At 44.0% G+C, this 18,151-nt stretch overlaps 1 protein-coding gene across 4 annotated transcripts in view; it reads left to right on the top strand.

Moving 5' to 3' along the window:
* The window catches only part of RAPGEF4 (Rap guanine nucleotide exchange factor 4), a 168,712-nt gene that overhangs the window by 126,038 nt on the left and 24,523 nt on the right, over positions 1-18,151 (top strand). For all 4 annotated transcript variants that reach the window (XM_081206609.1, XM_081206607.1, XM_081206608.1 and 1 more), the window contains 8 exons: positions 727-845; positions 4,338-4,426; positions 6,003-6,081; positions 11,458-11,608; positions 12,376-12,464; positions 13,798-13,828; positions 15,598-15,676; positions 17,512-17,658. In XM_081206609.1, the coding sequence (XP_081062735.1) occupies positions 727-845; positions 4,338-4,426; positions 6,003-6,081; positions 11,458-11,608; positions 12,376-12,464; positions 13,798-13,828; positions 15,598-15,676; positions 17,512-17,658 (784 nt within the window). The remainder of the gene's footprint in view (positions 1-726; positions 846-4,337; positions 4,427-6,002; positions 6,082-11,457; positions 11,609-12,375; positions 12,465-13,797; positions 13,829-15,597; positions 15,677-17,511; positions 17,659-18,151) is intronic.

Raw genomic sequence — 18,151 nt, 5'->3', positions numbered from 1 at the left:
AGTTTTGTACTGGGGGAGAAAGGATTTAGTTAAAGTATTGTAAGGAACCTAAGGCGAAGCCTTCCCTTTGAACTACGAAAAAGACATCTGGGGAAAAGGATTAATTTTCTATAGAGCCTGGATAAAAAGAATGTGTTTAGCACTTCCGCTGTAATGAAGGAAGATTCATGGATAGATAAAGGAAGTAGAGAAAGCTGCTTAGGTTGGTTAAATCTTGACCTAACTGAACACAATGTTGTGATCTAAGGTCCTGAAGACCCAAGAGAAGTTCCTTTGTTTATTGAATTTATATCCCGCCTTTTTCTCTAGAGAGCTCAAGGTGGCATACATGGTTTCCCCCCTCCTCATTTAATCCTCACAACAACCCTGTGAGGGAGGTTAGGCTGAGAGATTGTGACTGGCCCAATGTCACCCAATGAGCTTGATGGCTGAGTGGGGATTTGAACCCTGGTCTCCGAGGTCATAGTCCAACACTTAACCATTACACCACACTGACTTCAGTCATGCTGGAAATACATGGACCTTAAGTTAGTTGCAAGTTCCATACAGCTTGCCCCACAGATGCCAATAACACTAAAGGGCAGCTGTCTTTCCCGGGATGGGGTCCCATACTTTTTCTAGGAGTATAAAACCATATATCAATGGCCTTTTAATTTTCATTTGCAGCATGGCTTTTAACCAAGTTGTTTCTATCTGGCGTGTTAATGATTAAAAATCATCTTTCAGGATGTCGAAGCAAACACAGTCAGACTTAAGGAACATGACCAAGATGTCTTGGTACTTGAGAAGATCCCAGCAGGAAACAGGGCTCCTAATCAAGGAAACTCGCAGCCTCCTCAGCACAAGTATGACTTAATTCCACAGTGTTGATGCAAGACTATGATTAACTCTTCCAAATGGTTTTATTTAGCCAATAGTCTTTTCTTTCTGCCTTTGAAAAGAGTGCATTATGTCGCATTTGAAAAGATATCACCAGCTGGTCACATGCCCTGCAGCGCACAACATATATCAACTTGCAAACGCATTAGCTGTGGCCCTTTAGCTGTCAAAAATCAACTCTAGGCAGGTCTCGCTGTAAATAGTGCAAAATCTGTTCACAGACCATAAGGAATGTTATTACTGAGCAGAGTAATTACTGATAAAAAAGCTTTTAAAACCACATTCGTTTTGCTATTAAGAAAACATAATTTATTATTTTTATTTCCAATTCCTAAAGTGCACATCAATCTTATTAGTCACTTTGCATCAAGTTGTCTGGCCCAACTCCTGCAGGGTAGGAATTGAGGATGTACTGAAGGACTGCCTTCAGAGGTCTTCTAAAGGTTGCATAGGTACTGTATTTTTTGCACCATAACACTCACTTTTTTCCTCCTAAAAAGTAAGGGGAAATGTCTGTGCGAGTTATGGAGGGAATGCCTATGGGTGGCATGCCTACTGATTTTCTTCCTCTAAAAACTACGTGCGTGTTATGGTCGGGTGCGTGTTATAGAGCGAAAAATATGGTACTTATCTCCCCTTGCCTTAGGGGCTGCATAACTCCATACCCTCCAACATTTCTCCAATTAAAACAGGAATGTCCTGAGGAAAAGTGGGACATTCCAGGATCAAATCAGAAACCAGGACAGCTTCTGTAAATCTGGGACTGTCCCTGGAAAATAGGGAAGGAGGAGGAGGAGGAGTTTGGACTTGATATCCCACCTTTCACGCCCCTTAAGGAGTCTCAAAGCGGCTAACAATCTCCTTTTCCCTTCCTCTCCCACAACAAACACTCTGTGAGGTGAATGGGGCTGAGAGACTTCAGAGAAGTATGACTAGCCCAAGGTCACACAGCAGCTACATGTGGAGGAGCGGGGAATCGAACCCAGTTCACCAGATTATGAGTCCACCACTCTTAACCCCTACACCACACTGGCTCTCATTTTGGGACACATCACTACAGTTCCCTATAAAATGCCTGGCATATAGTAGACCCTATAAGTGCCTATGAGTAATCATAAGCAGTTTTCATGTCTCTGGGATAATTGTTCCCAGTACACAAGGCACCAGTGTCTAGAACTGGCTTCTTTCATTTGGGAAGTGGCAAAGGCTGGGAAAGGCTTAAGAATTGGGAACGAATGACCTGAGATGCAATTTGGGTCTGTTCCATGTTCCCCAATGCTTCCTCTCTCTTGCAGTGTTCAAAGGGATGTTGCTAGCAGAGCCCACTGTGAAGCACTCTCTATGCCCCTCTCCCTTTACGGGCAAACACATCTTCTCTTTGCCGACTGATCTCTTGCAGAGTTCTGCTGCCAACTAGTCTCCAGGCACCGCAAGCCACTTCCACAATTTCATTTCCACTTTCATATTGAAAGTACAGCAAGCTCTCTCTCTCTCTCTCTCTCTCTCTCTCTCTCTCTCTCTCTCTCTCTCTTTCCCTGCTTCACTCCCCAAGACACACAGTTAGTATCTCTGCAAGTATCTCTCTGTGCACTTGGCTTAACAAGGGGTTTGCATTCTTGGGACATCAATGCAGCTCTTCCCAAAGGGCTGGCAGGTAAAAGAACCGTATGATGGCCAGTCCTCAAAGTGAGGAGAAGCTCCCAGGAGCGCAGCTCCACTACTTATTTCTCAGCAGGAGCTTTTTTTTTTTTTAGGGGGGAAGTTTCCTAGATTTCCCCCTATACTTGAGCGCAGTAAAATGATGCAAAGTTGTAAGAAGAACCAAGAGGTTCACTAAAGAAACCCATTTACTGCGGAAGGAAATAGGAAAGCTTAATAGATAAGTTCCTATTTTTCAGTGAACCTCAATAGTTTGATGCTCAGAGAAGTGACAAATGGGGCCTGTTAGCTTCTTTCATGATGGCTGCCGTAGCTACCGTTTTTCGAGGGCTACTTGAGGATACGAGCCAGTTGGCTCAATTTGGGGAGAAGGTACAGATTTCCTAAGGACCTTTCCCCTCATAATTCAAACGCTACAGCAGCAAGAGGCAACATACATGACCCACCTCTCCTCCCTTTTGGGATCACATCTTAGCTGTTGCCATTGGCCATCGCAGAGCATTGGGCTAAAAAGAGAGAGAAAGAAATCAAACACACTTACAAAAGCATAACGTAGGAAGATGACCACACAATGAAGCATCTCGAGAAAACATCATGGCTTGGATCCCAAAGCAGCACATCACAAGGAACTTCATTCTGATCAAGGCTAGCTTGACTATGAGGCAAAGTGAGATGGCGGCCTCAGGTCTTGGATACTGGGTGTCTGTTCGTGAATGAGTTGTGGGAGCCTCCACCCCCACCCCCCGCCATTCCTCCTGAGATTCCCCCATCCCACCCCCAGTTGTGCAATTCTGCTGGAGGACAGAACTGTGCCATGTGGCCAGTTCTGCAACCCCTAGGTTTGTCTGCTGCCCTTGAGAGTGGTGGAGGACACTGTCCCATTGCCAGTGTCACAGTAAGATTCAGTGGCCAGCCTGGTCTGTTTCTGTATGTAGAATGATGGTTGGTTGGTGTGTGTGTGTGTGTGTGTGTGTGTGTGTGTGTGTGTGCGCGCGTTCATGCACCATCTTGCCTTTAAGTCCAGAGAGCAAATGAGCTGGCCCTGTTCCTAAACGTGCCTGTTTCCCACCCCAACTCGCCCAGCGGCCATATTGACCATGCTTTGGCTCTCTTCTTGACTGTTGTAGACTGTCATGTGGAGGGAGACTGGCTAATTGAGAACAAATGGGTCACCAGCCCACCAGCCTCAATCTGCCCCTCAACCAACTACCTGCCTTAACATGCTGCCCATCCAAGGGGCAGCACAGCCTGCCAGCTTCCTCCTCCTCCTTCTCCTCCTTAGTCTCAGTGTTGCCTCTTGTAGAAAGAGGAAGATGAGGACAGAGCTAGAATGAGTTGGTTCTGTCTGTCATTGGCTCCACCTCCGTCTAATGTGGGGCTCCTTGCTTTCCACCCTACTAGCCCCAGTGGGGAATGGCTGCCACTCAAATTGTCTAGTGGCAGATGCTTATTTTGTTGGTGTCACTATTGCGTCCCATATTTCCACTGCTCTGCTGGCAGTTCTGTTCCCCTCTCCTGTAGAAACAACTCACTTGTCTTTTTTTTTGGCCCTTTTTCTCAAATTGAAGCTACTAAAACAGGTCATATTGCAAACATGTCATATTGCAAAACGTATGCTAAAATCAGTCAAGATGTAAAGATATTCTGCACTGGGAATCTTTCCTATGCTAAAGCTTTACACACACGTGTGTATATGTGTGCGTGTGCGTGTGTGCTTTGTTACACTCGTATTCATCTTCTCTTTCCAACAAGCTCAGAGTGGTTTTTAAGGTCACTGTTTCTTTTCTTCCTTTACTCAGGTATATCGTGATGTCAGGAACGCCCGAGAAAATTCTAGAACACTTCCTCGAAACAATGCGTCTCGAATCAGCATTAAGCGAAGGAACAGGTAGAATGTTTAAATAAAGATGTCGGTGCAGCTGTAGATCAACGTAAGAAGTGAATGCTGCAATCCGACATTTCCAAACAGCAGTCATTCAATTTAAACTGGGGCTTAAGCACCCAGATTCTTTGGCTCGGTCTTGCTTTTGTACTGAGTGTCGCTGTTGCATTCAGTGTGTGTTAGAAAGAGCTACAACCTTGAAACAACCTTTCGGTGGTGCCCTAAAAAGTAAGGGAGGGCTAGTCTCAAGTTTGCAGCTTCTCTTAGGGACATTTTGTTTTATTTTCCAAAACCTTCCAGTACAACTTCACTTTTGAAACGTATTTTGAATCAATCCTTTTCCAAAATATCTTGGGGCAGTATTCCATTTGTTAGCAGGCAACTAGAAATTTGAACCACAGCGTTTCTTTCTTTGCTTGTCAGATCACAAACATCTGCAATCACTGATCCCCCCCCCTTTGCATTACTTTGAAATTGTTTTTGTTTTGTTTAATCAGTTTGTTTGCATAGTAGCAGTGAAAACAATGCCTTGGCAAACAGCCATAATTTTTTGTACACTTTCCACTGAAATACATTTCCTTTTGTGTTAGAGGGCATTGGGGGACCACATAAATTTAATCTGAGCCAGTTGATTTCAGGGAAAATATCCAGGATTAAAATGATTCATTTTTTTCCATGAAAGATTTGACTGATTGGTTAAAAACATATGAAAGTCACTCCCAAACACTGGAACTATATATTGCTCCTTCATATATCTAGCCCATACATCCAATCATCCCTGGTTCTTTTGTTTGTCCTCTAACTTACTGCTAAAAACATACAAGCCTCCTTTCTTAATACATATAGCTCTTTCTCCTATTCCTAAGTTCCTCATTTCCTTGCCACTTTCTTCCCTGCCACCCTTAATTTGCTTCTGCTTCCTCCATCCATCTGTCTCATGAGCCTCTGCTTCCACAATCCACTCCCTGGACCTTGTGTCTGTGTTTAATTCCCCTAATTCCTGTGCCCTCTTCTCCCAGCTCCTAGTCAGAGACATCTTTAGCTAGAGCTCTGTAAAATGCTTACAAGCAACCCATGGCATAGCAACAGCAAAGCCTGTGGCTAAATATTTCAAAAAACTGCCTGGCATCTTCTTGTGGCCTGGGTTGCCCTTAAAAAGGCAAAAGGAAGAAAAATTTTTTGGAAACAATTGTTGTGTGCAGATAAAAGGGAGCAGACAGGAAAGTCCCATTTTGCAAGCAGAATGATCCTTGCAGTTCTTAGGATCCAAGACAAGTTACTGTAATTTACAGTGCAATTTTATATATGTCTATTCAGATATAAGTCCCACGATATTCAGTGGGGTTTAAATACATTGAGTATTGGACCTGGGAACAAGTCCTACTGAACTCAAAGAGACTTGCTTCTGACAAGACATGTCTAGGATCGCACTGTTAATTAATTGCTTTTAATGTGCAAAACACATCTGGTATAACTCTTTTTGTGCTGTTTACCGCGGAGGAGGGAACCATATATTTTGCAATGGTGGGAAATTATATTGGCATGCAGGAGTATAACGTTCTGTTACTTTTGATTTTCACAGATGCTGGTGTACTTGATTTTGTTATGATGCATTGCATATTCATGCCAAATAATCAGCTTTGTCCGGCTTTGATGGCTCAATATCCTTTTTGATTATTATTTTTTAAAAAACAACGAAAACATATTAGACACCTAATTCGGTGGTAAGCAAGGCTGGCATCAACGCTTGGCGTGGTCGGGAAACTGCTGAGCTACCACATCCATCAGTAGACCCTTTCTGACAAGAAAGCCCATGGAAGTTAAGCAAGAAAGTCAAGAAGGGAGAATCAACTCTTGGAGCGTTAGCTCTTTTTCACTTTATTCATTTTGTTACAATGCTGTGCTGCGTTTCTCAGGATTAAGTCCCACTCTGTTCAATAGGATTTACTCCCAAGTCAGGGATGCATGTGGCGCTGTGGTCTAAACCCCTGAGCCTCTTGGGCTTGCCGATCAGAAGGTCGGCGGTTCGAATCCCCGCAACGGGGTGAGCTCCTGTTGCTCGGTCCCTGCTCCTGCCAACCCAACAATTTGAAAGCATGCCAGTGCAAGTAGATAAATAGGTACCGCTGCAGCGGGAAGGTAACCGGTGTTTCCATGTGCTCTGGTTTCCACCAGGGTGTCTCGTTGTTTCAGAAGCAGTTTAGTCATGCTGGCCACATGACCCGGAAAGCTGTCTTTGGACAAACACCAGCTCCCTCGGCCTGAAAGCGAGATGAGCGCCGCAACCCCATAGTCACTTTTGACTGGATTTAACCGTCCAGGGGTCCTTTCCCTTACTCCCAGGTCAGAGCACATAAGATAGGAGCCTGTGAGTATTAATCATTCCAGCATCATTCATGATGGAACTAAACTCTCAAGCCATCTCATTCCTAGAGCAAGATTAACCAGTATGGATGGAACATCTGCCTTAAGCCTAATGCTATGAATGACTGCGAGTATTTTGCAAGCCATTTCCCCAATGCTCATAAGAACCTAAGGAAAGCCCTGTTGGATCAAGCCAAGGTTTATATAGTCCTGAACCCTGTTCTCAAGGTGGCCATCGAGATGCCTATGGGAATCCCGCAAACAGGGCATGAGTGCAACAGCGCTTGTGATCCCCGGCAACTCTGCCTCCTATTGTCTCCCTTGCTTGTTTCTCCTCCACCTCTATCCCCAAGTGTTGGCTTTACCCACCAGCAGGTTATACTAAATCATTTAAAATAATAAGCTCTTTGGAGGCCACCTATTTTCAAATTTCTACATCGGCTTGCAAGATCACCCTGGAAACTAGATCTGTTTGAATGCTATTGTGGTGCCACAAATAGCAAAAGTAATTAAAAACCTGTGACATGTGTTGAGGAAAGCAACAAAAGCCACATAAATACAGCCCAGCTGACGGTATTTGTGTGTGTGTGTGTGTGTGTGTGTTTGTGTGACAGGAGCAAAATCTTTTTTTCCCCACCAAAGAAACAGATGAACTAAATGTTGGAAGTACAGAAATCCTGCCTGGCTTCAGTCACGTTGTGCAGGATGTAGTCTGTTTTCGTAGCACAGAACCTAGCTTAGATTTAATTCACATTCTCCTGCCTTTTTCTTTTCTTGGGACCTGGCCTCTCTTGGATTTCAGCTTCCTTATTGTTCACTAAATGTAGCCTTGCGTGGTCTCCAGGGGTTGACTTAAGACTGTGTACACATTACTGGCTTAAAACAGAACTAGGTCCAGAGGGCAGGGATGTTGTTGTTTTTCTGTGTTCGAAATGAAGTTAGTTTTGGGGGAAACAGATCAAACCTCAGCATTTCCCAAGGAACGACAGGATAAATATGGGTTGTGTGGCGAACGCCGTGTGTGCACCACTTCCCAAACCAATGTTGGGAGCGTACTGGATTCAGAAGTGTGTGCACAGCCCTGTTCTCAGTCCTTTTCTGCCTCCTGCCTCTGGCCTTTGGTGTCAGTCTCTTACTAGTTTAATGCACGATTCTCCACCAACACCCACTCCAAACCTCTTCTGTGTTTTCCACCAAGCCTCCAGACCAGATTTGTGGGTGGTGGAGGTACACAGTTGAATACCACTTATTGTATTATTATTATATTATTATTTCTGTATTGTTTTAAGAGAAAGGTTAGCATGTTACACACACATGATCTGATCCCATTCATCTACTCTCTCATGGTGATAAATACCGAACATTTGGTTCCAATGCACGTGAAAAGGAACTAGATCCCTGCTTGCATTGAGGGAGGAACGGGCTGTAAAAAATTATTGCAATTTTAAAGCAACGAAACTTGTTGAGATCGGTATTCAGTCACAACATCGTTGTTGATTAATACCTTTCAAAATTACAGCCTCTCTGTCATTTATTTATACATAACGCTATTATTCTAATAGATATGCAGCGTGAACATTTGGGGAGGGAGGGTTCCCCCTCCCCCCCCCCGCACACCCCACGATCACATTTGCATGGGAGAAATTATTAGCAGAATTAAAAATAAGTAGATGAGCAATGAAAAATAACGGCAAAAATTACTAGCGCCTGTGGTGAGTCACTTAATAAGCAGATAGAAGGATATTAAATAATTACAGGGCTTGCATGGTAGAAGCTGCAGGGAGAGAACGGCTCAGTGAAATGCTACTTGATTTATGGAATGTTATAACTGTCCCTACAAACAGTTAAAGGGACCAAGCTAGGCAATGCAATGTCTACTCTCACCTCCATCAGGTAGCCTGACTTTTCTAATCTCAACCAAATATATACATTTTTATAAGTTCAGTTAAAACCTGCAGTCATGACATATTGCACCATGTTCCTTAGACATGCTAAGGAACAGGTGATTGTTATTTTGTCCTCGTATGTAAAACTGCAGAATTCAAAGAGGGTGTACTTTCTTTTTCCCATGACTCTAGATTTCAGTAGGATGTCCCATGTCCTAGGCTGTTAAGTAGCTGTAGCAGTGTCTAAGGGAAACAAAAAAAAATGGCTTAATAAGCCCAGTTTCTATCCCCCCCCTTAAATTACTGCTTTAGTCATATTGTGCAAGAGGCTCTATTGATGCATTTGTTTTCCCTTCTGATCAGCTCACAGTCTCTTGAGACATCCCAGAGATTGCATGTCAAAGCCCCCGTGCTTTGATTTGAAAGAAACAGTTTATTTTAAGACTTACATTCACAACGGCCCTGTGCTTGTCAGAACTGTCATATGCAGAAAATATTCTGGGCCATTAATTCCACATGGAACGCACAAAATACTATTATATTCAATTTCCTCCCTGTTTCGTGAGGATCTAGCTATATACAGCTGTCTGTCAGATCTGTCTGTCACTGGATCCCAAGTCAGCCTGGACTAAGTAGAATTTCAGTAGTGCTTGTAGACTCATCTCTGCTGACCCTGGACTGATAAGAGATGCATTGTGAACAAGCACGTCCCTCAAACCAAGGTTGTGCTGGGCAGTCGCCATTTCTGATATTAATGTCAAGATATGCCCTTTCCAAAAGGGAGAAGTTTACACCCGAGTTGCCCTGTAACAACAAAACTCTGACATATGCGTACATTTCAAAATACTGTTTGCTGCACCTGTTCTGCGTGGGAAGGAACCAGGATACAGAGGAAACTGCATCTGAAGTTGGTGAGGGTAGCATTCCATTGCATCTTAATTGCTGGCTTGCAAACAGTAATAATCACAATGAAATTTTAATGGATTCCATTGACTTGTTTAATGATACAGATTTATATTATTGCTAACATAACCATATATACTTTAAAAAAAACCAACGTGCTCTTTCCCTTGGTCATGCTGGACTCGGGGTTGGAAATGCACACATACCAAAGGTCTGTGTGAGCAGAAGGTTGATGAGGCAATATATCTATGTGCAAAGATGCTCTGCCTGTCTTATTTTCAAAGGGAGATGGCTGTGAAAGGCTGGGGCTTCAGAAAACTCCATCATAAATGGAAGCAGCAGTTGCTGCTGTTCATTGTTTCATCCCAGACCTGGAATGGAAATCAGTCCAGTGAATAGGATTAGTACTCACTCATAAGGTTCTTGGGTTGGTTGGTTTTTAAGCCTGCAACTGATACATCATGAATGACCTTTTTATTTTTATTTTTATTAAAAACATTGGTTTGACATGTCCTTTAAATCAGAACAAGTGGTGTGGAAATAATTGTGCCATTAATTATGTTGTCGAACTAATTATATACATTACATTAAATAGTGGACGGTGAGAAATACAATATTTGGCAGAAACAGGACTGCAGCAGAAGAGAAACAGCGCTGGTTGTGACAAAGATAGGTTGGAACAGAAATAGCTGCTTTCTTACTTCCCTAATGAAAGGACAGGCTGAATTATGTTAGGGAAGCCAAATGCCTCACCTCCACTGACAGGAAGGCAAATACCACCAGCCCCCACATCACAGAGTCCCAGGCTAATGTCACCACAGTGCAAGCTAGAAGTGGCAATAGAAACTAGAACCAGCCCTATGCCCCCACCCCCCGATCTGTGGCAGTGGCCTGGAAAACCAGTGGTCCTTGCCTTCCCCCCAACACACACACACACACACTTTCATATGCCCCATGCTGCCAAGCAATTAACTCGTGAACAAATCACAGCAAAAAGAATCAACAATTGTTGCATGTACATCTCCTGCAAATAGAATCACTGAGGTCCTCCTCCGAGGGCCTTCTGGCGGTTCCCTCCCTGCGAGAAGTGATGTTACAGGGAACCAGGCAGAGGGCCTTCTTGTTGTTGGTGCCCGCCCTGTGGAACGCCCTCCCACCAGATGTCAAGGAAATAAACAACTATCTGACTTTTAGAAGACATTTGAAGACAACCCTGTTTAGGGAAGTTTTTAATGTTTGATGTTTTATCGTGTTTTTAATATTCTGTTGGGAGCCGCCCAGAGTGGCTGGGGAAACCCAGCCAGATGGGTGGGGTATAAATAATAAATTATTATTATTTCTCTGCAGAGGCAAAAACCACAAGTTAAAGTTGAAGAGCACAACATCAGCTAAAACAGGACTATAGAAATGTGCTGTGCTATCTGCCTCCTACACAAATACAAAGCCATAGAAATAATATATCTACCTACACTTTGTTCAGTTTATTACTACAGTGGCTATCGTGCATCTTTCTGCATCTCCCTTAAGGCCAGAGGGCTTGCTTTGATCCCACTCTTCCACCACCAACGAGCATCCACAGTCCAGGGAAAGTAACGAATTGGGTCCATGTCCCTTGAACCATTTGCCAATTGTACTTTACAAGGAAAGGCCCGTTGGGTTCACCTCCCCACCACCGCCATGCTAAGTCATCAAAAGCCATGAAAGTATATAAACTGGAGAACACACAAAATGTTACTGATCTTGAAAATCCTGCTGGGCAGTTGTGTCTTTCACAGCGCTTGAAAGCATCAATTTTAAGCGCGCTTTGTTAGGAGGAAGCGATGGGAAATTCTGAGGGGGGTGGATGAAGTAGCAGAGTGAACGTTTTCCTTGACATCTTGGCACTTACCACGCTCAGCCTTCGCAGGGTACGGAGCAAGAAAAAATGGATTATGCCCTAAACAACAAACGGCGAGTCATTCGCTTAGTGCTGCAATGGGCTGCTTTGTATGGAGATATCCTGCAAGAGGACGAAGCGGCAATGGCCTTTCTGGAGGTAGGGCACAATTGATTAGTACTGCTGCTTCGTTGAAATCAATATTAACTAGTTACTGAGGCAGGAGAGCTGAGCCAAGACTGTTTTCCAAGCTTTTAGAATTCTTCCTAAGGATGTTACATTCAAGTACAAACAACTATAGATGTCCTTGGGGTTTTTGCATTGCTGCTGCAAACAATCTCATGCCTTGTTGCCACTGGCTGCAATTTCAGGAAGGAAAGTGGGGGTGGAGGTATCAGTCTGTTTTCTAATACAGAGACAGTCACATTGAAAGAAATGGGCATTGTGAGAATATGTAACCTAGACATTTCCAGCGCAATCCCATGCCTGTAATACTACTTGGCAGTAAACCGTACTGTGTTAGGTGGCGCTGTGGTCTAAACCACTGAGCCTCTTGGGCTTGCCGATCAGAAGGTCGGAGGTTCGAATCCCCACAATGGACTTAACCACCCAGGGGTCCTTTACCTTTTAAATAACTGACATTCTCTCTCTCTTTAATGACATGGAAGATCTGTTGCTAGAGGTGACCATCTCACTCTGCCAACTCCATCTCTTGAGATAATATTGGATTAGAGGTGGAGTAAGATTCAGAGGGCATCTTCCATCCTTTTGAACTTTTCCAATGCGGACATTTGTTTCTCCGGTATTTGTCAGGAACCTCTATTGAACCGTTTTTCTTCGTAGTCAGCCCACCTGCAATACATATCTTGACAAGTTGACTGCCTCTTTGTATTATTGTTTGAAGAGTGTTCTTTTTCATTTAATAGGAGTTTTATGTATGTGTATCAGATGATACGAGGATGATTACAGCGCTCAAAGAGCAACTACCAGAGCTAGAGAAGACTATGAAACAAATGTAAGCATAACCTTGAATTTGTTCATCTCTAAACTAGCTTTTGCAAATACAGAGAGAAAGCTTCACTGTATTCCGTCTCCCCATCAGCAAAGAATTTGGCTAGAACTTTTTAAGAGTTTTATACCAAAAAGAGCAGGAAAACATATAGTATTATGAAATGTCATTGTGCTATTGAGCAATCAACCACGGTTTAGCATGATGTCCAAACCAGGCCAACAAAGTGGAGTAGGGAAACCTGAAGTGCCAAGGCATCCTACCATACATCTGTGTTTCTAGATGTTACAGGAGAGAGGAAGAGGAAGACTGTGGTTTGCAAACATGGATTTTGAATCCTGCAAAGGAATTCAGTACGTTTCCAAGCACAATTCAAAGTGTTGGTGCTGACCTTTAAAGCCCTAAACGGCCCTGGTCCAGGAGGACCGTCTCCACCCCCATCGTTCTACCCGGACACTGAGGTCCAGCGCCGAGGGCCTTCTGGTGGTTCCCTCACTGCGAGAAGCCAAGTTACAGGGAACCAGGAAGAGGGCCTTCTTGGTAGTGGCGCCCTCCCTGTGGAATGCCCTCCCACCAGATGTCAAAGAGAACAACAACTACCAGACTTTTAGAAGACATCTGAAGGCAGCCCTGTTTAGGGAAGCTTCTTAATGTTTGATGTATTACAGTATTTTAATATTTTTTTGGAAGCCGTCCAGAGTGGCTGGGGAAGCCCAGCCAGATGGGCAGGGTATAAATAATAAATTATTATTATTATTATTATTATTATTATTATTATTATTATTATTATTATTATTATTATTAGGCTCTTGGGTGAAGGAGCTTCCACCTGCCCCTGCTTCTTTGCTCTAGATTTTTGGGGAAGGGCCACAGCTCAGTGGCAGAGGATCTGCTTTACAGGTAGAAGCCAATACCTGTCTTTTCCAGGTAGAATCCCTGCCTGAAACCCCAGAGAGATGTGTCCGTCAGTGTAGAAGATGAACACTGAGCTTAATGGAATCTACAATCCACTAATGGACTCACTGGAAAGGCAGCAACCTATGTTACTATGTCCCTCCTCTTGAAACAGCTTTGCTTCAAAAAACAAACCACCTTGATCTCTTTTTTCATACATAATGCAAAGCAAGGATTCTTTGAATGATTAAATGCTAGAAGAGTTCTTTTCCTAGCCTCATGGGGAGAAGGAGAGTGGCATGCACAAGCCTGAGGCTTCGCTTGGATTTCGCTTGTGCACATTGTGCCAAACCATGGTTTAGTGTTACGTGTGAACCAAACCATTGTTGCTAAAATCTTCCAAATTTCACTCTCCAAAAATATGCTGTATTTTTTCTTTTTGCAGATCAGAGGAAGCTAAAGCACCACAGAAAAAGGTAACTATTTTGATTGATCGGCCCACATAAAATGTTAAACTGTTATTTTCCCAACCACTAAGGGCAAGTGGATTGGCAAGTACATCTTTGCTATTGTATCCTGTCCGACGCATCTGTATCGTTTATACTTTGGAAAGCACATTGGTTGTGCAGACGTGTTATAGTTTTGTGTGTACGCATAACGTTACATGCATGCGGTTAAAACAGAAGATGTGAAGGTGCCCTGGGAATTTAGTCTCCAAAGAAGAAGCAAGTCCACGCAATGAAATTTGATCAGATCTATGGGTATTCTGTTATTCTTTCTCCCACACGCACCATCAGCTGTATAACACATCACAAAGTTAAATGATGGGATTCACCACCACAGCATACAGTGGCGGCTGCCAACTTGGATGGCTTCAGAAAGGGATTAGGCAAACTCATGACCAATAGCCGCTAGCCACACAAAGGCTTTGTGTAGACTGCCTCCAGTATCAAAGGCCGTATGTCTCCAAATCACTGAGGTCAGCTCCCATAGGGCAAATGGTCCACTGCCCCACCAACCTCAGGTTGCTCTCGGCCAGCCCGCACCCACCTGCCTTCTCAATAATCTGTCCAGGTGGTGGCGCTATCTTCTCAGCTTCCTCAGTCCTTGTAGAACTCAGCAGGAAAGAGGATGGGGACAAAACAAGGATTCTGATACGGGCTCTGGCTCCACCTAGTGTTGGTCTTCCTGCCTTCTGCCCCACTAGTCCCATTCAGCACCAGCCACCTCTGCTCTGAATGCCAGTTGCTGGGGAGGGCATAGAATCGTAGAACTGTTGAAAGGGACCACAGGGGTCATCTAGTCCAACCCCCTGCAATGCAGGAATTTTTTGTCCATCGTAGAACTCGAACCCACAACCCTGAGATTAAGAGTCTCATGCTCTAGAGCGAGGAGATTGCTTAATAGGCAAGATGTTAAATTGTTTTTATATGCAACAACTGCAGCAAGAGTATTGTTAGCCCAGAAATGGAAACAAGAAGAAATTCCGACGAAAGAAGAATGGCAGGCGAAATTAATGGACTATGCAGAATTGGACAAAATGACAGGAAGGATTCGAAACCTGCGGGACCAGAGATTTACCGAAGATTGGGAGAAGTATATGAATTATTTGAGGAGCAACTGTAATCAACAAATTATGCTAGTAGGACCACAAGAAGTTTCGTAAGGAGAAATATACGAAGTGTTACAAAGTAGAAAAAGATAGAGATATTGGTTATGAGTTTGAAATGTAATAGGGAAGATAAGAAATGCATACCGAGAGATTAGATTGGAAAATTTTCAGACAGGATTGATGGAAGTCAAAAATTTGAATAAGATGTAAAAGTATGTTTAATTACTGTTGAAAATGATATGGTAAAAAAACTAATACAGTGGTGCCCCGCAAGACGAATGCCTCGCAAGACGGAAAACCCGCTAGACGAAAGGGTTTTCCGTTTTGGAGGTGCTTCGCAAAACGAATCTCCTATGGGCTTGCTTCGCAAGACAAAAATGTCTAAGCTAAGCCGCTTAACAGCTGATCCGCTAAGCCACTTATCAGCTGATCCTAAGCCGCTAAACCGCTTATCAGCTGATCCGCTAAATCCGCTAAGCCGCTAATAGCGCTAATCCGCTAATGGGCTGCCGGACTAGGTGGATCTTGGGCCTGATCTGGCATGACAACTCTTACATAACATGCAGTAGCTTTCTGGAAAAGTTTTCTACTTGCATTTACAATCGTGGCGTTTTGTCGGGTTTGTTTCCCCAGCACAAAGTTCTCTTGCAGCACTTCAACACGAGTGACGAAAGAACGCAAAAACGACAGCCCATAAGGGGAAGTGATGAACGTAAGTCATTGAGTACGATCGCAAGACTTGGATGATAGAAGAAAAGCACCACCAGCCCCGGATGGAATTTTGCCCAGGGTCTCTTCTCATGTTGAGACGGCCCCTGAGCTGGGTTAGGAGTGGTCAGGATTAAACCATCTTCTCCCCGCTAGCAACTCACCGCCCTTTCTTAGTCTGCCAAGCATCAAGGACTGGTATTTACTGGACTGCCTCTCCTGGTATGCCCCGCAGAGGACCTTAAGGTCCATGAATAACCACATTTTAGAGGTCCCGGGCCCTAAGGAAGTCAGACTATCCTCCACCAGGGCCAGGGCCTTTTCAGTGTTGGATCCAACCTGGTGGAATGCTCTGTCCCATGAGACTAGGGCCCTTCAGGATTTAACCTCCTTCCGTCAGGCCTGTAAGACAGAGCTATTCCACCTGGCCTTTAATTTGAATTCAGCCTGATCTTTTATTACCCTTCTCTTCCATCCTCTTCCCCTTTTATGAAGATTACCCGCTCTGAGACCCCATAGCTAATTCTCCCCTGGCCTCCTCGCTGGCCCAAGTAGGACTAATTCCACCAGCTAGCCCTGGTGACTATCTAATGCTCATTAGATGGATTTCCCCTACATTGATTTCTGAACTTTGAATTTTATTGTTATTCGTGTTTTTATACTGTATTTTATGCTGCTTTTACAATTAAGTGTTTTAAATTTGTTGTTAACCGCTCTGAGCCTGGTTTTTGAACCGGGGAGGGCAGGGTATAGCTAAATATTAATTAATTAATTAATTAATTAATTAATTAATTAATTATCAACAATAGGGATAAAAATGCATGCCTACTGCCAATCTCTGGGACTTTCTGGTTCGGCTGCTGCTCCTCCTTGCTGTTGGTGCCCTGCTCTCTCAACAGCATGTGAGCGGTGTGAGGAGCAAGGAGAAACAGAAGGAAGCCTCCACAGATCTTGCCTCCTCCCTCTCAGACAGAGATGGGGATCCTGTGGTTTTCCAGATGTTCTTGGACTCCAGCTCTCCTTCGCCCCAGCCACAATGGTCAGGGGTGACGGGAGCAACATCAACTTCCCCATCTCTGCTTTAGGATTGGGCCTAGGAGAAGCAAGGAACTATGGGGCCCACTGAGAACACCCTCCCCTTTAACGAAAGAAAGTAAAATGTGGCAGTGCTAAGTTGCATACAGTTGTAATGCAATACCTCAAGGACCACCTCTTTCCATATGAACCTCCTTGGACCCTGAGGCCCTCCTTCGTGTGCCTCCTCCTCGTTCCTTTTTAACCAGGCCTTTGGTTGATCTGATTTACATCCTATGCCCTATATATCCTATACAGTGGTGCCCCGCAAGACGAATGCCTCGCAAGACGGAAAACTCGCTAGACGAAAGAGTTTTCCGTTTTGGAGGTGCTTCGCAAAACGAATCTCCTATGGGCTTGCTTCGCAAGACGACAATGTCTTGCGAGTTCCTGCGGGGTTTTTTTCCTTCCCCCCTTTTTCTAAGCCGCTAAGCCGCTTATCAGCTGATCTGATCAGCAGATAAGCCGCTAGAAGCCGCTAATAGCGCTAATCCGTTAATCTGTCAATGGGCTTGCTTCGCAAGACGAAAAAACCGCTAGACGAAGAGAATCACAGAACGGATTCTTTTCGTCTTGCGAGGCACCACTGTATATCCTATATATTGTATTTTAATACTTTGTTGGAAGCCGCCCAGAGTGGCTGGGGAAACCCAGCCAGATGGGCAGGGTATAAATCATCATCATCATCATCATCATAGTCTGCATCCTACCTTGTTTCATCTTCTTACAGCCCTTATTCATGATGTGCCTTGTTTTTGTCTGAAGTTTTGTTCAAGGTGTACTGCATCGACCAAACCTACACGACAATCCGCATTCCAGTGTTGTCTTCCGTAAAAGAAGTTATCAGTGCCGTAGCTGACAAGCTAGGCTCTGGAGATGGCTTGATATTAGTAAAGATGAGCTCGGGAGGAGGTAAGGGAATTTGCATAATCTTTAACACTCCTCATTTACCTTTGGGGCAGCAGACCATGAAGGAATGGTAAAAGCTCGCGCTGATTTCTTTAAAGACTTTTCGTGTTTCATTTTTAATACCTGGCCAACCGGACTGCACCTTTCGCTGTGGGCGGCGGAATCTAAATTTCTGCGCCTTGGCTGTCATCAACCTCCCCACCACACCACACCACCCCCAAATCTGCAGCCGGAAACCTCAGTCTGAAGCCACAGCACATTACACAAATTAGATCCATGGCCAGAGTGAGAATGTAAGCTTTCAGCCTTTAATTGTAGATTAATCCAATGGATTGGTTTAGTTGTACATTAATCAGCTAAAGCTTTAGTTGATTACTTGGGAGGCAGCGTATTAACGGCTCACCTGTTTATTTTTGAGGCTGCCCCATGTGCCTGGTTTGCCGCTGCTGTGAAGAGAATATTAAAGATATTCTTGCCATCTCACCATGATGAAAAT

This window comes from Podarcis bocagei (genome assembly GCF_964188305.1).
Source record: "Podarcis bocagei genome assembly, chromosome: 1".
NCBI classification, from domain to species: Eukaryota; Metazoa; Chordata; class Lepidosauria; order Squamata; family Lacertidae; genus Podarcis; species Podarcis bocagei.
This window is presented reverse-complemented; position numbering and strand designations above follow the sequence as displayed.